Source organism: Choloepus didactylus, chromosome 2 (genome assembly GCF_015220235.1).
Source record: "Choloepus didactylus isolate mChoDid1 chromosome 2, mChoDid1.pri, whole genome shotgun sequence".
NCBI classification, from domain to species: domain Eukaryota; kingdom Metazoa; phylum Chordata; class Mammalia; order Pilosa; family Megalonychidae; genus Choloepus; species Choloepus didactylus.
This window is the reverse complement of record NC_051308.1, coordinates 92,310,247-92,337,441: the sequence shown is the minus strand read 5'-3', so window position 1 is coordinate 92,337,441 and position 27,195 is coordinate 92,310,247. Positions and strand designations below refer to the sequence as shown.

Here is a 27,195-nt window from a genome sequence, read left to right as displayed (position 1 = left end):
CTCAACCCTCTGAAATCTGGCTTCTACCCCACCACTGTACTGAAATAATTAATAATAACTAGAGACCTAATTACCAAATCTAATCTCTTATTCTACTGTCCTTTTGAAATGTATGCCCTTCTCATAGATTCATTTCCATATGTATTCACACACACACACATATTTAAACTTAAAACAGTGTTTTCATTTACAACTACTCATGTTGAATGTCTTATTTGTAAAATCTTTAGTTTTTTTTCCCTAAGCCACAATAATAAATATCAGTGGAAAACATATGAGGTTTATGTGCATTCAAATAACAAAGCACAAAGCGAGACTTCTAACCTAGGGGAATGCATCTCTTCTCAGGGATTTTCTCACTGTTGTCTCTTGGGCACTAGAGGACTATACAGGAATTTTAGGGCTTTTTGAACTATTTGGCTTCATGCCAGGGACATCTCAACTTTGGAATTTTTCTAGTAGATGTCAGTTTTCAGCTGCTTTTCTTTACCTTCTCTTCTCCAGTGCACATCACAAGGTCCTGAGGTTCTTTTCAGGAAGCACTGAGAGGAACATCTTGTTTTTTTAACTATAATTTAGTTACCGTGCCGTTTATTGGCCTCTTAGGAAACTACATTCTTATATTGCCATCATTTCACTTTAGATTTTTTTTTCTTGCTTAAAAAAAAGTTTTGCAGAGAAAAATAATGATAACCTTAGTTGGCTATTAGAAATACAGGGAAGGATTTTCTGTTAAAAATGCTGAATTTTGTGATATGTTAGGTAAGTAAATATCTGGCTCTGAATACTAGAGAAGTGAATCCGAAGTCCTTACTATGGCCCTCAACGCCTTATGTGGTCTTTCCCCCATCATCCTTTTCATCTCTAAAGTCATCTACTCTCTCTCTCTCCTTCCCTTAGTCCATTCCAGCTATACTTGTTTTTTTGTTTCTTCAACAGGTCGAGGAGATATGATGACAGGTCTTTTTCAATTCTTGTTCTCAACATTTGAAATACTCTGCCTCCAGTTATCTTCACAGATCACACTGATGCTTCCTTCAGGTCTCTGCTCAAATGTCACCTAATCAGAGCCTTTTTCTGACTTTTAAAAATCTATACTTGCACATCCCTACCTCTAAACAACATGCATACACACAGACACAGGTTACTCTCCCTCTACTTACCAAGCGTTATTTTTCTTTGTGGCACTCCTAGCTACATAAATTATGCTATATGTGTCTTTTGTTGGACAATAAATGGACATTGAGAATGTAAGTTACATGAGAGTAGGGACTTGGTTTATTAAGTTTATCACTTTATTTGCAATCCCTTAACAGCCAAGTTTTTAATAATTATTCAGTGAATAATTGAAAGAATAAATGAATCGTGTCTCATTAACTGGGCAGATGATCACTTTGGCTGAAGTAGTCACTTGATTACCTTCCATGAAAGTTTATAAGATGAAGGAGAATGGCTGTGATGCATCATGTTCAAATTGGGCTTTCTGTAAGTCCAGGATAGATCTGCTGTGGTTTTTTTGCTCTATACAAAAAGACCTACATTTCACCTTTGCTTCGCATACAGTAGATACCTCGTGTAATAGGCTCTGGCACTCAGGTTCCATATAAGACTGGTTATTAAAGTTTGAACCTTTTATTGATTATTAAAGGGAAGTCAGGCCTGGGACTTGGCTTTTAAGGGATAAGAATCTCTCCTCTCAATCTCAAAAATCATTAAAGGATTTATGATCTTTACAATCTATTCTTAATTTATAATTTACCCTGATCCCTGCTTTTCCTCCTGATCTCTTTTTTGATTTTTCTTTTTCCATTTTAATGCTCATTAACATGTCAACCAGAGATAAATTTGGGAAGGGGAGAGAAGATGAAAACCTAATTATTACCTTTGAGTGTTGTTTCGATGCGGTGTCAACTCCACCTTGACCTCCTATTTGGATGTTTTTCAAAGTTCTTAGTAAGAGAATGCATCTCTTATGACTGTCTTTCAGTTTTATTTCACCCAAAGTTGGACGTTTTATTCTTATTCCTTGACATTTGATAATACCAGAGTTCCCTTTCATTTTTGTATTTAGAAAGTTCTTCCATCATATTCGTTACATCTTCTCCCACAATTTGTAAAAAATGTTTGATGTTTAGAGATCTGGGCTTTGCCTATTTGGAGAAGGAGGGCTAACAGTATATCTTTCTCTCTGGTCATTTAACCCAAGGCCACCTGATTGAGATACGACTCCCTTACTCTTTCTGCATGTTTCATTTAGGTCTTCCTAGTCCTCCCATATGCCACTCCGAAAGTATAGAACACCCAGTAAAAATTTTTCCAATCACTCCCATGCAATTTAGAAGAAAATCACCATTTCTTGATTTCCTTATACTAGAATTGCTTCTCATATTCAAACACTTTTGTAAATACGAAAGCCTGATTTTTTTTTTCCCTTAGCAAATGTGTTATGCATAGGTGAATATTTTCTCATCTCCTGAATAAATTCAAATTTAGGTTATCTACAATAAAGGATTATTAGGTATTTTTGTTTTAAGTAATAGGAAATGGAATAAATTTATCATATGCTTCTGTGAACAGTGAAATCACATTTTTATTAGAACAGTTTAGAGAAAACTCCTGCAGAAGGTGTCGAGTTCCCTTTTGCCCCTCACATAGTTTTCTCTATTAACATTTTGCGTTAGTATCTTTAGCTTGGTACCTTTGTTACAATTGATGAACCAATATTATTATAATTATCGTTATTTAATAGTCATAATATATTTACATAAGATTAATTATAAAATTACCATTAATTATATTATTATTATATTATTAGCTATAGTCCATAGTTTACATTAGAGTTCATTCTTTGTGTTGTACAGTTTGATAATTTTTTTTAATTTTTTTTTCTGGTAATATACATACAATTTAAAATTTCCTATTTTAACATTTTCAAGTATGTAATCCAGTGGTGTTAAGTGCATTTACAATGTTGTGCTACCATCACCACCATCCATTACCAAAACTTTTCAGTGAAATCATTATTGCTACACAATTTGTAGTGAGTGGCCAACATTTGAAGGCCTATAATGTTTTGATAAAAACAGAACCCATATCTTTGGCTAGCCAGACCTATCTGTTCAAGTCATGTGCATATAAAAGCATTCGTTTTCTGGTTTTAGTTTATTTTTTTTAGTCATGTTTGGTATAGAACTGTGAACATATGGTTACCTTCTACCCTGAGTCTTTGCTTGACGCTAACCAGTTACTCTTAAGGCAGTAGAACTCTTGCTTGGTCTCTTGCTGTTCCAAGAGCAACCTAATAGCATGATCTCATAATCTGATTAATCAATGGTTAATAAATTTCACAAGTGTCTAATTTTTGTTTTATTGAATAGAAATGTCTTCCAAGTGATTTTTTTTCTCTAGGAAAAAATGTGGTCCATGCTTAAGATTAAATTTTTATGTTGAATTCCCACCAAAATAAACACTACCCTAAATAATACTTAAATTATTGAATATTTTAAAACTTGTTGTTTTAATTTAAATTATAGAGCTGCTTTCTCTCAGAATATGTAGAATTAAAAATTTATTTTAGAACTGAATTTGATTCCTTAGTCAGATATATTGTATAGTCTCTCCACCGAATCTTCCTTATTATTTAAGAATAATCAATACAATTTGAGCAGTAAGTTGTTTATATGTAAATTGTCATTTTATAGATGTCCATCTCTTCCTGGAAGCTTCTCTGTCCTTATTTAAGCGTCAAATCCTCTTCAGCCTTCTCAGAGCAGATGTACCCATTTATTTCTTTGTGTTTTCCCTTGTTGTTTGTTTGTTTATTTAAAACATTTCTATCTTGTATGGCAATTTATCTGTGTAGTTTACCTACCACTCAAGACTCAGTATCAGGTGCTTTGACATAAGTTGAACACAGAACTGGCCTATCATAGACATCCAGTAAATGTTTGTTAAATGAATTAGTGATGTAAAATTAATTTAGGAATAAAAAATTATGATTACCAATAACAAAACTTTAATTCCCTAATCGTATATAAATCAATTTATACAATATTTAAATAATCAATAGGGAATAAAGACCTAAAGATTATGTCTGCTAGACTGATATTATTCTGGCATATCTGATAAGAATTTTTATGACTTTGACAAAATAAGCACATTCTTACAACTTTAGACTTTTAATTCAGAATCCAGAGCAAAAAAGATTGAAAATTATAATGATTTAAATGGACGAGGAAAGTGTAATAGCACATTAAATAAGAGATGTAAAAGAAAGGCAAGGGATTGACCTGAGCCATAAAAGTTTAGTTTTTGTTGTTGTTGTTGTTTTTGTTTTTGTTTTTAATTAAGTAAAGGACCCTGCAAACTGAGTAGGGACTCCTGTTGAATGAGCTAATGAAATGAGTGGCAGGATACCTAACCAGAAATTATTTTGAATTTCAGTGGTACTTTTTCCCTCCTTTTTCCTATAAATATTGTAAGAAGAATTGAGACTAGAACCTTATGTTTGAGACTCAGCAGTTAAAACCAATGTTTGAATTTTTACATTCCCACAACCCTTTTCAATATCAACCGGCTAGAAACCGTACCAGTTTCATACTGCCTTTCAGTAATGCCTACATCTTGCACTGTTTAATGTCTCCTATGATATTTCTCCTCCTTTGCCTCCATAAGGGCAGTTCTTGTGTGTTCTTTTTCTCTTTTGTTCCACTTAGCATTTAGACCGATTTACTTTCAGTTATCTTAACTGTAGGTACAAAATTAAGACTCTGGTGGGTTCCTTTCCTGCTGAAATTGAGCCCATGGGTACTAAGCTTTGAAAGAGATTGAGACTTTAAAAAAGAAAAAAATTAATTCTCCTATCAAGGTCAGAATATTGGAGCTGATCTTAGATGTCTCTACTCCATGGGATGGGTACTTTTGTCATTTTGACCTTTCCCTAACTTGATGTTCATGTACTGGCCTGGGGCCTTTCAGCTATCAAGTATTTAGTTTCTGCAAATTACCATAAGTTGGTATTTTAAAAATAGCCTTCTGGTGTAATCCATTTTCCTAAATGTTGTTAAAGGTATTCCACTCCTCTGTAGACTACTATGTACAGTTACTTCTTTGCATCAGAGTGATTCTGTGTTAGTGTGACTGTTGATGAAAAAGGATTCCCTGATAGCTTAGGAAGATGTTTGAGTGCAGATAAAATACAATTGCCCTTGTGGCCAAGGACAGGCTAATGGTTTAGAGCCAGATATACCACTCAGATTTCCATTGATCCGCTATCCCTTCCACATTTTGAAACCTTTTATAACCCTCATAAAAAGTAACTTACTTTATTTTCAGAGTGTAAAAGTATTTTCTTTACCCTAGAGAATATTTCTAAAATTGGAAATGGAGGCTCCATTTGTGTACTACAGTAGTTCATGAAATAAGCCCTGCAAACAAGCATGGATCTCAGTATTCACATGGGAGTTACAGTGAGGGGCTGAGGATTTGGTGACTCCTGAGGAGACACTGGACTGTGATTTTTGAGGCAACTATGGCATCTGAGTTTTAATGCTTTTATGATGCTGTCATAAAAAACACTCTGTGTCCACTGTATAAAAAATTTGGAATATGCAGAGAAGTATACAGAAATATTAAAGCTATACATAGCACCATCATTGAAAGAGGTGATTGCTATTAACATTTTGTAGTATTTGTTTCCTGACATTTTTCTGTGCACGGACAGTGGACTTGGAGCAGTAAAGGATTTAACATTTATATGTGATCTTGTGATCATGAGGGTTGCATGAAGTAGTGTAGTTTATCTTGCTAAGACAGTAATGAGCATCATGCATGCTATCAAGTGAGCCTGGGTGACGATGGAGCAGCCACATCTCAGGGAGGCCTAGTTCTAACTGTTTAAGAGTTTGAGGCCATATTATGTGCTACAGTATTATTCATTAATGTGGGGATTCAAAAAGTTTTTGTGCTATCTCCTTGAAGGATATCGAGAGAATGTAATGGTGTGTAACTGTTTGTGAGTGTCTGTATGTAATTATACATTTAGTAACTTGATATTTTTCATGTACTCTCATATTATGAACACTTTACCAAGTCATTAGATATTATTGAAAAATGTGTTTGAAATGGCTGCATAGCATCCCATAAATGGATCTGCCTTAATTTATTTGACATCATTGGATACTTAGGTGGTTTATAGAGCTTTGTTTGTCTTGTTGCTATTCCAAGTAATGCTTTGATACATGTCCTTATCATTTTAGCTCAAAGTCCTGTAAATGAGGTAGTAAGTTAGATGGATGTTTTAAGTTTCTTGATAAATACATGATGCCAATTTTCTTTCCAGAAAACTTGTTCTCATTGATGCTTCTTTAGCAGTTTTTGAGGGTGCTAGTCTCATTATACTTTTACCAGGATTAAGTCTTAAAAAATAATTATAGCAATTTTCCAACATACTAGTTATTGTCTTTCTTTATATTACTTTGACTACCTGTGCAGTTGAATATTTTTCTTTTGCTTGTTGACCATTAAATTTCTTTAATGAATTAAACCTAATTTTCCTTTGCCTACTTTTATATTGGATATTAGTATTATTTTTATATTAATTTTTATGTGTTTTTATATGATTTGAATTAACTTTTTACCTATCATAAACCATGCATTTGCCTACTTTTTGCTTTTTCCATGGCTGCCATTCCAGTCCAAGCTACCATCATTTATTTCCCATCTGATGACTTTAGTAGCCAAAATATTTAACCATACGTGTAAGAAGCTGCCTGATCTGGCTCCTGCCTACCTTTCTAGCTTTGCCTCAGGACCATCCACCTCACTGTATGCACTAACCTTCCTCTACTTCTTTCACCACTCATTGTCTTCCTCCCCCAGTGCCTTCCCGAGTGTACCCTGGACCTGGCAAGCTCCATCTTTCCTCCCACTGTTCCCACTAATTAGTTCCTGACTAATTCTTCCTTCTCAATTAGGGTTCCTTAAACATTCTGATAGCATCATATTCTTTTCCTGCCTCATATTGAAAATAACTGTAATTAATTTGCTCACTTTTGCAAATTACATTTTACAGAATTATCTGTGTAATTTTAGATGGGCTAAGTGATTGACCTACATTATATCCACAGTTTTACCAAAAAACACACGCACACACACACACATCTGTTAGGGGATAATTTTTTTTTTTTAAATTAACGTTATTCTTCTGTGATCCATGTAATATGTAATCCTCAAAGAGTAATGGGCAAGATAATGGACTCTGGAATCTGAAGACTTGGGTTGGAATCATGGCCCTACCTTTTATCGATTGTCTAGTCTTGGACAAGTTACTTAATCTCTCTGTGCTTCACTTTCCTCCTCTATAGAATTGAGTTAATAATAAGACATGCCTCTTATGATTGTTGTGATATGTCTGAGGTAATGGATGAGGTGCTTGGCACATAGCCTGGCACATGGTAAGTGCTCCATAAATGTTAGTCATTATCTTCTTCATCCTCATTTCCATCTTAGAATTTTAAGTCACCACTTTGTAGAGCAGAGTGCTCGATGGTATCTGGGTCTCTGTTTTCTTTTTAGGGAATTACCCTGCTGATTTTGAAGTGTTTTCTCTCAGGTAATGAGGTCACTTCCTATTATAGTGTGTGGAGCCTTTTCTATCCCTCTGTCATTCTTCTTTAGGAGTTCATTATATTTCAGTTTTGCTTCCAGAATTATAACATGTCTTCTGTAAAAAAAAAAAAACAAAAACATAATTTATCTCTCCTCCCTTTTTTTATATATAACTTTTTGAGTATTAACGTTGACATCTGCTTTTTTCTAACAGCTGGCAAACTTCCCTAGACTGTGTGAGGAAACAGAAAGGATTGTTGCTAACCACATTCGCGAGCGAGAAGGGAAGACAAAGGATCAGGTGAGGAGAGGCCCACTCCGATGGGTGGTTGGTCCTTGAGAGATGCGGAAAGATTCTTCAGGGTTGTCTGGTGATTTTCAATGGTTGGCGTATCCTGTAATGGAAAAAACAGCTACATACACAAACACATGTATTTATTTTTTACTTATTTATGAATTACAAATATGCATTACTATACTAATATTTTATGTATGTTATACATATAAGCAAATATAAAGACTTCAGTAGGATAAAATAAAAAAAAAGAAATGAAAGTTCTGCTATTTTTTTACCGTGATACTCCATGGATCATCATATGTGCCCCTGGCATGAACAAACTCCCCACCCCCTTGAAAACTGCTAATCCGTAAACATATGGCATTCTTTATTTAAGACAGATGTTCTTAACTTCATGGGCCCACAGATAGGCTCTCAGATATTCATAAACTCCTAAAATGTTACTCAAAATGTTCACAGTTTTCATGTATTTCTGAGACTGGAATAATTCTTAATCAGCTTACCCGGGGACCCTATGTTTGAAAAATAAAAAGTTTAAGAACTGCTGTTTTAAACACTTCTAACTATTTTGAAATTCATATGGTTTGTAGGAGTGGCCTTAAAATTGTCTTCAAATCCTAACTCTGGATTGAAAAGATTATTTTTCAAGTGTGGATAATTCATTTTAAAAGTTGATTACATGAAAATAATTAAAAGCTTCTTACACTGAAATAGATTTTTTTCTGATTTTCTTATAAAAGAGTATAATAGAAAATACAGAATTTTTCAAATACTCTTAAATTCCATGGCACAGCTGCAAGTATGACACTGTGGAGAAAACACTGGACTTACGCCATGTGTTCTCCCACAAAATAACAGCATGTTCTTGGGCAAATCATTTCTCTGGACTGTTGTTTTCTCATGTGCAACTTTGGGCTGTTGGTCTGTATGTCTCTGAGATCACCTATAAGTTAATATTCCAAGATTTTGTGATTATCAGGTGAGTTGAAAAGGGAGGGAGGGAGAAGTGGGGAAAAGGAAGAAGACAAAAGAAAAGAGCTGGATAGACACAAAGCACAGGGAGAGACACAAGCACAGCAGACACAGAGTGTGTGTGCTGGAGAGAGGCGTGTGGAGTGAGAAGGTGAAGAGACAGAGGGATGGAGGCACAGCAGGTTGGGAAATATATGAGCATTTCTAGTAACAGCCTGTTCTCTGCTTGAGCTGTGGGATCATTGTTAATAGTTCTATTATTGTTCTTTGGAAGTTAATTTCTGATTATTCACAGATTTTGCTTGTTTTCTAAACTTCACACTCCTGGATAGCCACAACAGCCAAAAAAATGGAGAAAATAGGCGTTGTAACTTTGTGGAGACAATTGAATCAGTATTTACTCATGAGCCAGTGACATCAAGCCTGGAGCCAGATGGACAGCCTCCAGGCCAGAGGTTTCCCCATGTGTCTAATGCCATGGCCGCTGCCGGACCACGAAGACTATAGTTCTAGTACCAGCTGAATTCCTGACCTTAAACAAATAAATTAACCATTTTAATTTTGTGTCTTTATTCTATAAAATTCGAATGACAATTTGTCCTACTTAACTCTCAAGGCTCCTGTGCCATTTGAATGTATTATGTCCCCCAGAAAAAGCCATACTCTTTGATGCAGTCTTGTGGGGCAGACATATTAGTGGGGATTAAGTTGAAACGTTTGGATTAGGTTGTTTCCATGGAAATGTGCCCCACCCAACTGTAGGTGATAATTCTGATTGGATAATTTCCATGGAGGTGTGGCCCCACCCATTCAGCATGGGCCTTGATTAGTTCACTGGAGCAGTATATAAGCTCAGACAGGAGGAGCGAGCTTGCTACAGCCAAGAGGGACACTTTGAAGAATGCACAGGATCTGAGAGAGAAGCTGCAGATGAGAGACAGTTTGAAGATGGCCGTTGAAAGCAGACTCCTGCTCCGGGGAAGCTAAGAGAGGGCAAATGCCCCAAGAGCAACTGAGAGTGACATTTTGAACAGGAACTGTGGCCTAGAGAGGAACATCCTGGGAGAAAGCCATTTTGAAACCAGAACTTGGAGCAGATGCCAGTCACGTGCCTTCCCAGCTAACAGGTTTTCCGGATGCCATTGGCCATCCTCCAGTGAAGGTACCCGATTGTTGATGTGTTATCTTGGACGCTTTATGGCCTTAAGATGTAACTATGTAACCAAATAAACCCCCTTTTATAAAAGCCAATCCATTTCTGGTGTTTTGCATTCCCGCAGCATTAGCAAACTAGAACAGCTCCTATGTAAAAAAAATTTTGAGGAAAATTAGTATCATTATTATTTTAACTGTCTTTGTGATCAAATACAAATCAATTGTTAAATTCATATTTCAGAGTTTTTATTTTAATAAAATGACATACTCGGACTTAGCCTTGTGGTTAAAGTTGTGAGATACGGGTTTGAATCCAAGCTCTATCATTTAATTTCTGTACAACCTCAGACAATTTACTCAGCATCTTTACACTTCAATTTCTTCATCTTAAAGTAGAATAATAATGGTGTTAACACATAGATGTTTTGAGGATGAAATGAAATAATCCAAGTACAACTTTTAGTTCTTAATTAAGGTTAGTTATTTTATTGTATTCCCATGGCTTCCAAAGAACCATGGCACCTAGTAGATATGAGAAAGAATTGTCTTTACTGATTTCAAGGGAAGCTGTCTTCCGTTTGCAACTCTGATGTAGCTATTAATACATTCCCCAAGTGGGAGGTCAGGGATGGGGTGGGCATCTTCTTCCAAAGTGGCAATTTCATGGGACTGGTCTGGCAGTTAACCGACTCTGATAAGGATCTGTGTGGCACAGTAAAAGCATGCATGCTTTTCATAATGTGAACATGTCCGTTTGGATAGACTCTTACATTTGATTTCTGAACTCTGTGCTGCCTTGGGCCACATGGTACTTTTGAAGTAGCTGAACAGAGAGTAACCCATTTCCTCAGCCCTTGCACCAGAACTGCTTTGAGGTGTTCTTGCAGTTGTCTTTTTTTTTTTCCCCTTTAAATAAAACAATTACCAACCTCTACTCTGAAGCTTTGTGGGGGGAAATCTTAAAAGTTAAAAATATGGAAAAACCATCCGCCTGTCCATGAGCTTTCTTTCTTTAACCAAAGGTTTTATGAACATCAATGTGTGTCAGAAATTATTCTAGATCCTTCCATACATGTAATTGTATGTTGAAGTGGTAGACACTGTGGTTGATTACTGCTACCAGGGATAGCTTTTTGTTTTCTTCAACTAAATATTCAATAACTGTGGGTGGAAAAAGACAGTGAGAAACTCTGAGAAAGTGAAAAACTGAGAAAAAAATGTACTATTTGCCTTTTCATCCCCCACATGCGACCTGGCTCTTTTCCTAGGGTGAACACAGACTCCCAGTTTCCAGGAATATGAATGAGAACAGCCATAGCTTTTTTTTCCCCTACTTTTTTCCTATACCGCAGTCCAAATTAATGCATGTGAAGATCCAAGATATTCATGACAATGTTAGGCAATGCTGAGAATTATGTAGATATTTTGCTCCTTATGGTGGCAACACTGTATTTGTGCTTAAGTATTACAGTTTATCAGTGCAAACTCCTGACCAAATGCATTTGGGAGTGTAACATTCAACAGAATCTGGCTTTGTTGTTGAGAGAGTAGATGCAATACTACAGATAATCTAATAAATCTAACAATAATCATTCCTCCTAACTCTTCAGCCTTTATTAAGAAATGAAACAGAAGACTGTATCTGATAATATGAAACTTTCTCATACAAATATAATGTTTTTGACCCAATACACCCTGTACCCTGACTTTATTTTTGGTAGTGGGGGTGGATTTGGAGTGATCCATTTGATGTTTTGGTCAGGTCCCCTTGTGACTTATAGCAGGATTGGTCAGGTGACCGACCAGTTGAGATTAACAAGAGCAAAGCCTCAGAGCCCATAGCAATGGGTACCATAAATAAGTGGCCACATGCTAATTATATGAGAATAAATTGCTCCATTTAAAGCAAACCGTACTTCAAGGCTGATAGATAATTATAAAATTTACAGTTACAAACATTTATTGGGCACTTACTATGTGCATCATGCTAGGTTCTGTGGATTAAATGCTGAACGTGAAAAACCTAATCCCTGTTTTCCTGGAGCTTAACAGTTTTGCAGGGAAACATCAAACAAAAATTATATGAATGATGAATGATGTTTGTGGTAAATACTGCAAATGAAAAAGTATAGGGTATAATGGGACAACACAATATATAACAATATAAAATGTAATTATGATACATAGACTATATGAGAGTAATAATATGATCCAACATGGTCTTAGGTGAGGGTGGGGAGTAGGATCAGGAAGGCTTTCCTGAGGCTTTACCCACTGGATAGCATCATATTGAAAATTTTTATGAAGCTGTTGTCATGAAGACTCTGATGCACTCGTGTTACATTCAATGTAAACAGGCAGTAAATATTTGTTGAATGAACTTCTGATGGCCATGTGACTATTTTTATGCTGCAAAGTCAAAGCAAAGAGCTCTGGAGGTATTGAGGCAGAGATTCTTAAGTATTTTTCCCCATCAAGAAGTCTCAGCAACCTAGAAAGAGATGACCTAGTTGGGAGAACAAAAGAGAGGGGAACACAGTTTTGAATATTTCTGGAATAACCCCCCCCCCTTTTTTTTAAACTATTTATTGTTGCTCCATTCCCTCTTATTCACTCTCAGGCTCCTTGCCTCCCCATTGAAAAATATTTTCAGTGAGGGACGTTCCAATTTTGACTTAGTGTTTGTAAGTATTTTATGATTAGAGTATTTTGTGTTGCCTGGAACATGCTTCAATTCATTCCTTTGCAAATTTTGATTGAATGCACATAATATACCAGGCACTGTTCTAGGCAATGGTGATACAGCAGTGGATACAACAGATGAGACCCGTAATACCTTATATGTAAAAACATACTATGTCTGCTACTGGTAAGTGTTACAAGGAAAAATAAAGCAGGGTAAGAGGACTGGAAAGAGATTACAAAAGTGCTAATTTACATAGAATAAGCAGAGACGATCCCTCTGATTTGATGATGAAACCTATTGCTCTCAAGGAGGCTTTCTACTTGTTTGTGTATTACCTATTTGACTTGGTTGATGAGATACTTTTCCTGCTTTCCTAGAGGGAGCTTTAAGAGAGAAAAGAGGATTGAGAGGAAATAAAAGAAATGATATTGCTAATCTGTGGCTAATATCTGGCTTCTCTAGGAGCAACAACCTCTGAGCAGCCCTCACTGGCTTTTCTGCCAAACATCTTATATATGCTTGCCCTTCTTTTGAACATTATGCCTACATTTTAGAGCAAAAGTATAGTTCTAAATTCTGTTAAGTTAGGCGATAGTATGTGCCTATAAACTGCAGTGCCATTGTCTTCGTGTAGTACTCAGACTTACTTTTCATGTCAATTTTTAATTTCTAAATTTGGAGTAAAAATATTAAGACTTTCAAATGAAAAAAGTGATGCAACTTTCATTCTAATCAAAGTATCCTTTTAAAATTAAATGAAGATAAATAATTTAAGGTATGAGAATTTTTAAGATGGGTCTTTACTGCAATGCTTCTCTTTAATTTATAGGTGCTGCTGTTGATTGACATCCAAGTCTCCTACATCAACACCAACCACGAGGACTTCATTGGCTTTGCAAAGTACGTGAAACACTTGATTGTCACATGCATTCCTCATGCTTGTTAGGTCTAGAAAACACGTTGTGAATTTCTACTTCAACCCTGCCACCTTTTAAGACTGTAGTCTGTGTCAAGATTACTCTGAATCTACCTGCTTGTGATGTATAAGACTCATGGCCAAGAGGCAGGGGAGTTTATTGTTCTCTCCATAAAGTGGTTGGCTCTTTTATCATGGAGGATGTGAAATCGTGGGTGTCTTAGATAGTCATTGTTTTTGGATGATGATCTGCAATTTGTACTTGAACTTCCAAAGATAAGCAGTAACAGAGGCACATTTTAACTTTGTTTGGGAACAGTTTCTCACATAAATTTGAAATATCAAGTGCAATTCACAGGATACAAACTCTTTTCCAATTCCCTAAATCAGAATATAGAGTCCTATTTTTTTTTTTTTAACCGTCCAGTGTGAACTTTGATGTACTTTTTGAGATGAGCATTCTCTTTCCTAAAACCATTTATACTTCACGTATACTTGTCAATATATTGCTATTCTTCACAAATGTTGTCATGTAGAAATTATTCTTAGTTATTCAGGGTTATTCATTGTGTGGTATTTTCAGGACCCTGAATTCACTACTTTTACCTGCCTTTCACCAGTTTTTGTTTGCTTTTAAAGAATCCTGACTCTGAAATATATTTTTGGCATATAAGAGGTTCCAACTTCAAGTATACAAAATATAGCCTATTTTATTTAAAATATAAAATATTTTTATTGAATATTTTTATATAAAATCTATGTGAAATATAAGATAGCACCTATGTACTTTTACTTGAACTGTATAATCAAGGCCAGGGACAAATAAAATATACAACAAAATCTAAAACTAATTTATTTAATTACATCCTGACTTAGAAGAAACAGATATGTAGATCATATGATCTAAATAAACAGTGACCTGAGAAATTTATAGGCATGTTTCAGGGAGAATAGACCCAATTATCCATTAGAAAATTGCCTCATTCCGCACTTAGATACAGTTGTGGTAGCGTAACCAATAATCTACAAATATTTTGCATCTATTGGCTGTTGCTGATATGTGGTAGATAAGTTGTTCTCAAATGTTTTCTGTCTGTGACATGTGTAAACTTGTTTTAAGACAGTGATAAATATATTGCTTTTTCTAGTCATTTTTTCTAGCTGCACTGCCCACTCCAATTTCCTCATATGTAGTTACAACACAGGCATTTCACACAGACCTGTCACCTCTCTCTTCTAGCCCCTATGACTCTCACCATTTCCCTTGCACATTTTCTTCTGCAAAATCATCAACGGAAAGAAACCTAGACTCCAGCATGCCTGTTTGTCCCTAGGCCTGAAAGGTGGATCTGAGAATTTCTGTCTGGCGTCCCCACAGCCAGTTAACTCCATTTAACCCAGGCTAACCTCTGTTATAGTTGTTATAGGGGCAAAAAAGGAAAAAAAAATGTTTTTGCCTATTAGGAGCTTGCTTAATAATTGGAAGGTGTAGAGAAACACATGTAAAAACATAAACAGACACATTCCTCCATGTACCTCACTTGCATCTTTTGAGAAGTTTAAAAAACAAACGAATCCTTCAGTCATTTGAAGTAACCAAAGTGTTGCCTTTAGTGTTAATTTTTATAGATTACAAATGTTAGTTCACTTCCTATGAAAAGGTAGCACATGTAAATGTAAACTTGGCATGATAACTTAAAAATTAAATGGATATTGCAATGCTGCCTTGTGATATTCTGATTCAAGGAGAAAATGTAGAAAAAGTCAATCAGTTTGGGAAGATTCACGTTTTGAACACATTATGTAACCAGTGCTACAATTTTTCACCTCTACACTCTTCTTGAAACATTCTTTCCTAGATTACCCTTTTGTTTTTTTTTAAGATAGATGATCCAAAGTTTAATTCTTCCCCAGTACGTTTCATTTTTTTTCTACCTCAGAAGTTGTTGGACTACCTTATTATATTGATTTCTAGGTTTTCAAAGGCGTAGAGCCACTCCCATTTTTCCAGCAGTAAGATAGACTATGAACCTCTATGATGTTGGGGATAAAAAAAAGAAGTATCAGGCAAATCCAGCAACTAATTTAAGCTGTACACTCAAGCCTTCTTTTAAAGGACTGGAAAATAACCAGCATTCTGGGTTATTTTCCCAGGTTTTGCCACTTATTAGCTTTGGGTTTTGGCAAGTCACTTAGGCTTTATGTATCTCAGTTTACTGATCTATAAAATGGAATAATAATCCTTGTCTTGTATACTTTTCCAGGATTGTCAGAGGATCAAATTAATGAAGTTAGGTGAAAAATGCTTTGAAAACTGGTGTAGTCTGTAAAAGTGGAAGTGTCTCTCTCTCCTCTCTTCTTCCCTTCCTTTCTCCCCACCCCCCCCATACATACATACATGCATATACACACACAGAATTTTGATTACTAGATATACCATTTTACTTTTAATGGGATTTATAATGACTGAAGTTGCTTGCCATTGGAATATTTTTTTAGTTGCTAATATCTTTATCTCCAAATGTAAGATTTTTGGCTGAAATTCAGGGGTAAATTTTCTTTCCATTTGTATACTCATTTGAAGTACATTTCAGTGTGACATGAGATAATTATGAAGATGAAGAAATGTTCATTTCAAAATCACTTTGCGAGGTTGTGGTATTTTTTTGTACTTTTTAAAATTAAAAAAATATGGTTGTAGCTGTAAATTTTAAAGTTGGCAGGAATGCTGTTTCCATCAAGGAAGAAAAGTCAAGCAATATTTGAAGACAATTATGTAAGTATTTTTAAGTCCCAAAGATAGAAAATTAAAGTCTGGATTTGAGGAAACTAAGCATTTTTTTTTCCAGGAAATGTTTAGAGATTTGCCAAAAAAGAGGAGACTGCCTCTCTGATTTATAGGAGCGTGATGTACATAGCATTTTATACATGTGATTTTTTTTCCAACTGATAGGACTTTCTGTCCTCTAAAAAAAGGAAAACAAATTACTAAAATTAGGGTAATGGAATATTAAGTTTCAGTGTGGTGTTCAAGACATTTCAAAATTCTTTCTGCTATAGAATTTATTCTTCCATGTTGAATACTCTCAGACTTTTTTTTCTTTTTATCTCCCAGTTATTTATTAAACATGGGCTATAAACTATGTACCATGTGTAATGTGGCCAAGTAAGCATTGCTCTAGGCTTGCTTTGGAATTTCCTGTTTTTAAAAGCTTGATTTTTAAAATATATATAGTTTATGAACCTAAAATCCAGTACTTCAGAAGAAAACTTCAACTTTCCTCATGACTTAAGGGTCTTAATTTGTCATGCTCTATTGAAAGGAACCCTAAATTCTATTTTTTAACACAATATAACTAGTTTTTATTATTTAAGAAAATATGGGCTGGCCCAATTGTTCCTTCACTCACTTCCATTTGTTCTCAGCAATCCTGCTGTTTGAACAGATAGGCTAGCTTGTTAGCTGAATGCCTTGGGAAGTGAACTTGTAAATTCTTGTGCCTTCTCCATTTGTTCCATGACCACAATTTGCCTTCTGAGTTCCTAAGATTTACTGTCCAGAGGTTTAAGAGAAAGATGGGCTGCAGATATGGACTGTTAAAGTAATATCTCTGTGCCACATGCAGCAGACCAAGGTCGGTTTGTTTTTCAATTTGCTGAGTAGGTCTCAACACCTGTTTTCTCACAGTTGAAATGATACAGTGGCAGATTTCAGATTTCTTGTTATATGAGCACCATGAAAATTCTATGGGTTGTAGAATTCATTGTATCTCTTTCCTGATCCTCTGGAATGCCTCTGTTGCCATTTTACTAAAGACAGTATATGTGAACCTTGGCACCAAATTCCAGACCAATCCTTGGTCTTTCCCTTTATGTTCTTCTTTTATTTTTTCCTAATATTTAATTGTATCCTAGTATAATAGTGTTTCCAGTTCTATTCTTTTAAGAGAATGTTTTCTTTCTTGTGGAATCAAAACTTAGTGTTAGAGTATAAAAAGTTCCTTCTTTTGAATCATATGCAAATTTAGGAATAAATACTTGGTTGCTTTTTGGGATTGTACCAGGTAGAAACAACTTGAAAAGACATCATTAGTGCCACCTATTTAAGTAAGTTATGAATGCCAATGTTCCAACCACCATATTAAAAATAAGTGAGCTCTTATTTTCCTCTTTTATATTTAAATATGTTTTTTGAACTTTATCTTCACTCTTACAATGAATCTTAGGGTATGAGTCATATTTCTTTTTTGGACCCCCAAGTTCTGTAGGGCTTTTTTTGGGATAATATGTAGTTTTTTTTTTTTTTTTCCCCTTTGATTTTGATCTGATTGGATTGAGAGGCCTACATGTGATAAGTTGTAACCTTGGGATTCTCAGGAAGTGTCATAATCTTTTTTGGGGTAAAACAAAAGAACATTTTTAAAGAGCTGGGGCTCAGGTACATACAGCTAATTCTTTAAATGCCCTGTCACTGAAATATAAGGGATGGACCTTTTTCTTCCCACAGCCACACTTCTTATTCTGTTTGTTGCCATTTAGGTAGTATTTTCTCCATCATGGTTACTGCTCGAGTTTCTTTTAATTCTCTGTCTTCTATACAAAAGAAGCATAGTCATGGGTAGAGGCACACCCTGAAATTTGCCCAGGAATCTGCATCTTCTAGGGGCTCTCCATTTCCTTGATGGATTTGACTCCTGTTTCAGTAACTAGAGTTTATACTTCTTCTTTCTTCTCTTTTTCATTTTTGGTTCACTGCAGTCTTGTTTCTACTGCACCACTCTGTTGAAACTGTTTTTGACCAGGATGAAATTCAGTGGATGATTTTGAGTCCTTCATTTGACACCATCAGCTCCTCCTTGTTGAAGATATCTGTTCAATAATCCTCACTCTATCTTTGTTTCCTCTTTTCTCTCCAGTCACTCCTTCTCAGATTTCTTTTTGAGCTCTTTATCCTCTGATCATGTCTTAAGAATTGGTTTTTTTAAATCAGTTTCTTCCCCAGACCCTCTTCTTTTTTCACTCACTGCACTATTCCTAACTGATCTCACCCAGTCCAGTGACTCAGTTAAAAACTTTATCTGATGACTCTAAATTTAGATCTCCATTCCATAACTATTTCTGGGCTGTGTATTATATGAACTGCCTACTGAACCTCTCTACTTGTATATCTTAGAGGAGCCACAGCCCAAAATGCCCCAAATTAAACTCATCATCTGCTTCCATAATTTACACTTCTTCCTTTGTTCCTATTCTCTGGTGATAGCAACTCCCAGTTGCTCAAATCATAAACCTGTGGGGGAGAGGGAAGGTTAATTCTTTACTCCTCATTCCCCTCACCCGTATCACCCTACATCTTTACCAAGTTTTGATTCTACCCCCTTAATAATTTTGAATTTGTCTATTTCTTGCATCACCACTGCTGCTCTTAAAGTTACTTCTCTCTTGCTGGGTTGCTTGAACAGTATCCCTAACTCCTGTCAATTTTCTTTCTGATTCTTCTTGGGATTCCCTGTTACCTTCCGAATGAAGTCTAATTTCACTAGCATGTTTCTAATGTCTTGTAGAATCTGTCTCCTGCCTCTTTCTTTGGCTTCTTCCATTGTTACTATTCCTGTCTGCCTGACTCCCCAGCTGTATGCTCTAGCCAGCCTGGCTACTTTTGGGATCCCTAAATATCCCATACCCTTGCCTCAGCCTACAAAATGCTTCTTCTAACTATTTAAATTTCCTGTTATATATAAACATTGATAGTCCAGTTATAAACAACCTTAGCATCAAAATACAATTCCATCAATAATATCTTGAGAAACTATCAAAAGTGCTGTGATAGGTAATGTCAGTGGTGAGAGAGGTAGAGATACTAAGATTAATACAACACACCTTTGGCCATCAACAAGTAGGTAGTTTTGGAGGGGAGTTAGATATGTGACTATAACATAATCCTGTTTACATAAAACAGGCACAGACCAAGGATTTTGAGAGATCGTGGAAAGGAGAGATATCTGGAGGCTTCTAAGAAGGTTTAATCCCAAAGTGGTACTTGACTGGACTTTAAAGGCTATATAGGACTCCAGTAGTCAGAGAGAGGGTAGCTGGCTGGTTTCCGTCAGTCTTTCCAGCATCAGAGTCAAGACTGCCTATTTCAGGGAGGTAATTTTTACTAAAACACTGCTTTGATCATGCCATTTGCTAGCTCAGAAACTTTTAATACTTTTTGTTTCTTCCAATGTAATGGCCATTTCTCCATGATTGACCCCAACATATTATTATTGTACTGGATGGTTTTTAAGGTAATTTCTAAATCTGAGCCTATGATTATATAATTTTGCCTTGATAGTTTGGCTTTTAACAACTTCCCTGTATACCTCATCTTTCTATCTCCTCAGTTTGCTAATCCAAGTCTATTCACTTGGAATGCAGTTGGTGTCTTACTCTATTAAAATTTTACCTTTCTTTCAAAGTTTCTGGAAAAAATCTCAGATTACATCAAACTGAAGTGATCTTTCTTGTCTCAAAACTATCAGAGCAATTATTGTGTGAAGGATTTATTTGATCAATGATCACATACATCTTTGTTACACACTTATTTGAATCTCTTATTGTGCATGTATGTGGATGAGGATAGAAGGGAATTTGCAAAACAATAATTTGAGCTAAAGGATAAAATTATGGGTTTTGTTCTTTGAGTGTCTTCTAAAATGCTCTTATTTTTACAAAAATTTTAATCTCTTGTTGTATACTTTTAAAATCATTATGTCTGGAAGTAGGAATTGGATTCTATGTGTTCCAGTGTCCTCATAAAGCTTTCCATAGCGATGTATATGTAATTGGGACTTCTACAATTAACAACAAAAATACACACATAGATAATAAGAAGATATAGGATAATTATATCCCTCATTTGAAAAAGAAGCACTTTTTTTTTTTTTTTTTTTTTGCTATTATGTCTTCACATATTCTAAGAGAGCTTATTCTTTCTTTGTTATTATTTTTGGGGGGGGGGTATATATATCTCATCACCTGTACTAACTAAATCATAGACTTCCTTATTCATGTTTATATCTTTCACAGAGTTCCTTGCAGATAGTTGGTGCTAAACATTTCTACTTAGGCCAAATTAAAAGATTACACTTAAGTACATTTTATAATTACAGAGATAACTAGTTAAGTACAAGTACCTGTCATAGCAGCCTTGGAAAATTAAGACAGTTTTTAATACCCTGCAATGAGTTGGCTTAAGGAACAGGGATTTATTGTCTCATGGTTTGGAGGCTAGAAGTACAAAATCAAGGTCACAACAGATCATGGTTTCTCTCAGAATCTGTATTGTTCTAGTGCTGGCTTGCTGCAATCCTTGGGTTTCTTTGGCATGCATTTTTGCCTCTTCACAAGGTGATATGTATCCTTGATCTCCTCTTGTGGCCTTCTCTGACTGCTGGTTTCTACTGACTTAACTACATCTGGATTTCCTCTGCCTCATAAGGACTCCAATCATGTGAATTAAGGCTGCTCTGATTCAATTTGGCCTTATTTAAATAGGATCCTCAAAGATCCTATTGACAAATGAATCCACACCTTAATAACAGTGTCTTCAAAGGTCCTATTTACAGATGATCTCACACCCACAGAAATGAGGATTAAGACTTGAATGTATCTTTTATGGGTGACATGATTCAATCCCCAACAGTTCCTATGACCGAGAATATCTCAAAGAGCTCAAGTTAATTTCAAATCCTTACATGTTTTCCCATGAACATATTCTTAAGCATTTTGAAATACTTTTAGTTCAATTACCATAGCAGAAGAAAACTTGAAGTAGAAGATGTTTTCTAACCAGGCAGCTAATTTTTTCAGTATTTTTTATATATATATTTTTTAAAATTTTTGTTGAAGTTGTAAGTTACAGAAAAGTCATGTAGAAAATAGAGTCCCCATAAACTCTTCTACCCCATAGTTTTCCCTGTTATTAACACTTTGTATTAGTGTGGTACTTTTGTTATATGGATGGAACAATATTGTTGTAATTATACTATTAACTCTAGTCCATAATTTACAGTAGGGTTCACTGTGTTATACAGTCCTTCAGATTTTTAAAAATTTTTTTCTAGTAACATATATACAACCTAAAATTTCCCCTTTTAACCACATTCATATATATATAATTTAGCGGTGTTAATGCCTTTCACAATATTGTGCTAACCATCAACAACATCCGTTACCAAAATTTTTCTGTTACCTCAAACAGAAACTCTGTAGCAATTACTCATTAATTTCCCATCCCTACCCCCCACTCTGGCTCCCAGTGAACTGTATTCTAGTTTCTGACTCTATGAATTTGCTTGTTCTAATTATTTCATATTAGTGAGATCATAGGAAAATTGTCCTTTTGTTTCTGGCTTGTTTAACTCAACATGATGTTTTCAAGATTCATCCATGTTGTTGCATGTATCAGGACCTCACTTCTTTTTATGGCTGAATAATATTCCATTGTATGCATCTACCACTTTTGTTTATCCATTCATCTGTTGATGGACACTTGAGTTGCTTCCATCATCTGGCAATTGTGAATAATGCTGCTGTGATCATTGGGGTGTAAGTATCTGTTAGCGTCTATGCCTTCAATTCTTTGGAGTATATATGTAGGAAAGGGATTTCTGGGACATATGGTAATTCTATATTTAAATTTCTGAGAAACAAACTTTTCCACAGTGGCTAGGCAGGTTATTTTTTATTATGTTATTTATGAAGTAACTTAAAGTTCTTAAATATATCAATAATAACTGTATCTTTGGATTTATGGGGCCAGTTGCTGCAGAAAGATTATTTTTTAGATGGAAAGTAAAGGTAATTCAGTGTTTACTTTAATATTAATATTTCATTTTGGCCATCCCTTACCCATTCTTTCTTTCTCTCTGTTTCTCTTTCTCTCTCTCTTACACACTGACATACACTCATACACACTTTACAGTTGAGAAACTGAGATCATCTAGATCAAACTCTTTGCCTAAGGTGCTTTAAGGAGTCATCACAGTCTTTGTACCTTTTACTTTATGTCCAGTGTCTTTTCCTTTATGTGTAATTTTAAGAGGACTTACACAGGATTTGAGGGTCTTCAATAGTTTTCTTATTCCAAAGTACACACCTCTTGGACTATCATAGTTTTGAAGTTATCAAATTAGTCAATGCTTTCAGACATTTTTCCTTACAAAACAAACATTATAAAACATATATGGTGCTTCTCCTTAAAGAACAAATAACTGTAGAAATAACTGTAACCTATGAAGAAGGCATGATAACCTTATAATAGTAGTTTTCCCATTCATTTCTAGAAGAGAAGAAAGCCTGGAGGACCCTGGAAAAGTGACATTTAATGGAAAAAGAAAGTATGGGAAAAATTCAAAGCACCAAGAAAAGTAGTACTTGAGACAGTCAGTGCAGTGGGGCATTGTGGGCAGCCAGATGATGGAGAAGGTGCATTGGATCCCTGGCCACAGACAGACGCAAATGTCACCTCTTTCACAACCTGACCTGCAAGAAACCTGAATAGTGTGGATTTAGGTTATATAGACAAATGGTTGAAGGGAGATAAATTTTATAGTGATTAAGGGAATTAAGAATCAAGCTTAAAACTAGAAAAATAGCAAATGAAGAAGGAAGAAAGGTGTTGAAATTAGTGAATTAGAAAATTGAAAAACACAAAGGTACATAAAATTATCTTTAGCAACCAAGTACAGTTTGACCTTTTGCCAGCCCCCTCCCTTCCCCAACTTTATTGAATGTGGTATATAGTTTTTCATGAGTTTGAGATTGAGTGAGGTGGCTTAAATACATCATGGGAGATTATAAAGATTGCTATTTTGAACAACTGTTCTAAATGTGGTATTGGTTTCTAACAGGCTGCTGAATCATTACATGCCATCATTTTAAACAGCTGACTGATGTTTTAAATTTATTTTTTTCTATGTTGCACTGTTTAATTGATTTCAAAAACAGATTCTATAAACCATTAAAGAACAGTTAGAGGATTGGATATTGCCTGTCTTCCCAGAATAACCAAAATGAATTGTGTTTTATTGTATTGATATAATCTCTCTTACAAACATGGAGAGGAATTCGAACTCTTGCTATATTTTGGATGTTTATTCATGGATCAACCAAAAGGAAGCCTTCATTCTTTTGAGAAACTGAAAATGTAGTGTCTAAACATGTGGGCTCTGGGATTAAATTAGCAAGGTCATATCTAGTTCTTAACTCCTCTGGGTTCATGTGTAATATGGGAACAATAATGGCACCAACCTCATTGGATTTTCCATTCCACAGATATTTATTGGAGCCAACTATGTGACAGATACTTTCTAAGCACTGGGGATATAGCCATGAATAAAGCAGACAAAACCCCTTGCCCACAGGGAGCTTCCATTCTAGTGGAGGGAGACAGAGAACAAATATGATGAATAAGTAAACTGTATAGTATGTTTGAAGGTAAAAAAAAAAAAAAAAAAAAAAAAGCCATAGAGAAGAATAGAGTAGCATAAAGGAGATTTTTACCTGTTGCTCTCAAGTGACCAATTCCTGAGACACTGGGGTTTCAAAGAGAGAGTTTATTGCAAAAAAAATCTGTCTCCCCAAACTACCACAATTCTGATAGTTTTATAGTATTAAAAGATGGGCAGGTTTTAGGATAATGAGCCCAGTGGCTCTAGATGGTATAATTAGAGGTGATCTAATTACTGAGCATGTGCAGATTGATTATATGCTTAGTCACAGAATGTATGTAAGAAAATAGCCTTAAAATGATGATGGGCATGATTTTTAGTATTATAATAAGGTATAGGTGACCTGTAGGTTAAAGTCCAACCTACTACACGTGTCAGGCAGGCCCATTTGGTTAGATCCAGTTTCAGTTCTCAATACAACTTTGAACTCGGGGTGGGTTGTTCTGGGCTGACTGAAGACTCTTCATTAATAAACATGAGGGGCTGTCTTTAGTGATCACAGGACTCCAAAGTCGAAAAACCAGATGAAATGGGTACAAGTGAAGGTTAGTCACAAGGTTTTTACAATCACAAGTGCACAAGATAAAGGCTATATAATCATTATCAGAGATCATGGCAGCTGGATTATAGTTCAGAGATTTCAGTTATTTCCCTCTGTCTACTCTAATATACCAAAAAAAAAAAAGGAATATGTGTATAAAGATTCAGCAATCATAATCATCCCTTAAATCTAACTTCTTGGTTACAGTGGGAGTGCTGGAGGAAGGAATGGAGGCAATTTTTAATAGGGTGATTAGGGTCCTCACTGAAAAGACTTGAAGAAGGTGATGCAGAAAGCCAAGGAGATATTTGGGAGAATAGTATTCTAGGCAAAGGAAACAACTAGTGTAAAGGTCCTAAGATGGGAGTGTGCTTGGGGGGGGGGGGGGGTTCAAAAAAGAGCAGGAAGTGACTGTGGCTGGACATCTCCAGTGACAGCAGGAGAGTAGGAGGAGTTGAGTAAAAGAAATGGAAAGTTGGGGTAAGTTAAGTAGGGCCTTGCAGACCAGTGTGAGGACGTTGGCTTTTAGTCTGAGTGGAATGACAGTTCAGAGATTTGGAAGGTTTTGAGCAGAAGAGTGACATGATCCTCCTTTTGAAAAGATTTCTCTGGGTTCTTTGTTGAGAATAGATGTTAGTGGGACAAGTATGGAAGGAGAAACCAGAGAGGAAGTGATTGAAATAATCCAGGTAAAAGATGTAGGTGGCTAAGATCAAGGTGGTAGCAGTGGAAGTGGTTGAAAGATGATTGAATTTTAAATACATTAAACAAGGTGCATTTGTTGATGATGGGATGTGGGGTATGAGAGAAAGTGGGGTCAAGGCATTTGCAAGTATGGAATTGCCACCAATTAGGAATGGCAACCTTAGGGTGGAGCAGGTTTTAGGGAGAATATCAGAAGTTCAGTTTTGATTATGTTTGAGGTGCCCATCAGATACCAAGTGCAGATGTTGAATTTTCAAAACCACGTATGAGTTTAGAGTTCAAGCTGGAGGTACACTATGAGATTTGTCAGAATATAGTCGAATTTAAAGCAGTGGAATTGGGTAATATCACAGAGTTTGGGATATTGAGTCAGAAAATGGTGCCACCATTTCTCAGCTGAGTGACTTTGGGAAGTCATTTAGCTTTTCTGTGATTCAATCTCCCCTTCTAGAAAATGAGAATAATAATAGACACTACCTCATGAAATTGTTTTGAGAATTAAAATTAGTAAAATCTGTAAAGCACTTAGAAAATGGTATATGCTTATAAACATTAACTGTTAATTTGTATTACAACTACTCTGTATACCTGTGGGACTTCACAAATAGTTTCATTAACTCCTATTATTAATGCAGTTTTTCTTCTTGTGGTGTTATATTTTTGGTTTGTGACTGTTAATTGCTACCAAAAGTTAACTGAGTTGGTTTTGCTTCCAAAATTAAACTGACTCCCTTAGCTGTTGATTTTTTAAAAACCTGGATGTATTTTAGTACTTGTTACTTGTTCAGAAAAAAATCTTAAAAAAAAGTTTCTTCAGTGCTGCTTTCCTTTGCTTTTCTCAGTGCTCAACAGAGGAGCAGTCAGGTTCACAAGAAAAACACAATTGGAAATCAGGTAGGAATTATGTAAGAGAATCAGTGCATGCATGCCCAAAAAAGTTGGAATTAAATTGCTTGATTATTTTTTAATGCAAATAAATCGTATGCAAATTTTGCTTGAAATGCAGCTTTTTTGTTTTTTGTTTTTGTTTTTGCTTTTAAGGTTTTTGGACTATATTGCCTTTTTTTTTTTTTTTGTCTATTTTATGCAGTTAACCATATTGATTTATTTTAAATAATTTTTCTGCTACTTGCTCTGCTTTTCAAATTTGGCTCCTTGTGTCCTATTTTGCCTGCTTACGTTATCTCTAAATTTGATTTAACATTGAATCAGTGAGTCAGTTCAAGGTTAAAATATGGTGATTAGTTGCATGAGCTTTTGGTGCTGCTGACTAGTTCACACATTTGCACAGCTTGATAACAGTGAAGGGACAGCTCATAAAGAAGGCAGTTTTTGAATTTAATCTCTGCCATCAAATTGCTGTTGGTTAATGAAGATGTTAATTCCTATGAAGATCTGATCTTTTGAGTTTTTGTGTTTTGGGCTGACCAGCTGTCTCTAACTAATAGCGCTCTGCAGAGATTGCATTAACTCCGACAGTTTGCTGTGTCTTTTATGTTTTATGTGATAATGAATATTTGCATTGTTATTTCTTTTCAAGTCAAAACAATGATGATTTTATAGATTTTTTAAAATTCAGAGGTACAATTATTACACAAATTGAAACCTCTGCTCTAAATATTTTCCCATTGTTTTGAAAGGAGAAGAGGTAATAACAGACTTTTCTTTAAAAACTTTTTTTCTGAACTAAAGCATATAATTCTTTGCTATTTCAGGGAACCAATCTTCCGCCTTCAAGGCAAATTGTACGAGCTAAGTTCTGTAAGCTTTACTGTTGCTTTTTCATTTAGCTTTCCAAGGGCACAGTTTGTCTTTAAC

At 35.4% G+C, this 27,195-nt stretch overlaps 1 protein-coding gene across 10 annotated transcripts in view; it reads left to right on the top strand.

Moving 5' to 3' along the window:
- Positions 1 to 27,195, top strand: part of DNM3 (dynamin 3) — a 615,582-nt gene that overhangs the window by 242,445 nt on the left and 345,942 nt on the right. For 7 of the 10 annotated variants that reach the window (XM_037825339.1, XM_037825336.1, XM_037825337.1 and 4 more), the window contains exons 11-14: positions 7,823 to 7,909; positions 13,549 to 13,619; positions 26,220 to 26,271; positions 27,093 to 27,122. In XM_037825339.1, the coding sequence (XP_037681267.1) occupies positions 7,823 to 7,909; positions 13,549 to 13,619; positions 26,220 to 26,271; positions 27,093 to 27,122 (240 nt within the window). The remainder of the gene's footprint in view (positions 1 to 7,822; positions 7,910 to 13,548; positions 13,620 to 26,219; positions 26,272 to 27,092; positions 27,123 to 27,195) is intronic. The other 3 variants (XM_037825338.1, XM_037825341.1, XM_037825343.1) reach the window with 1 other exon arrangement.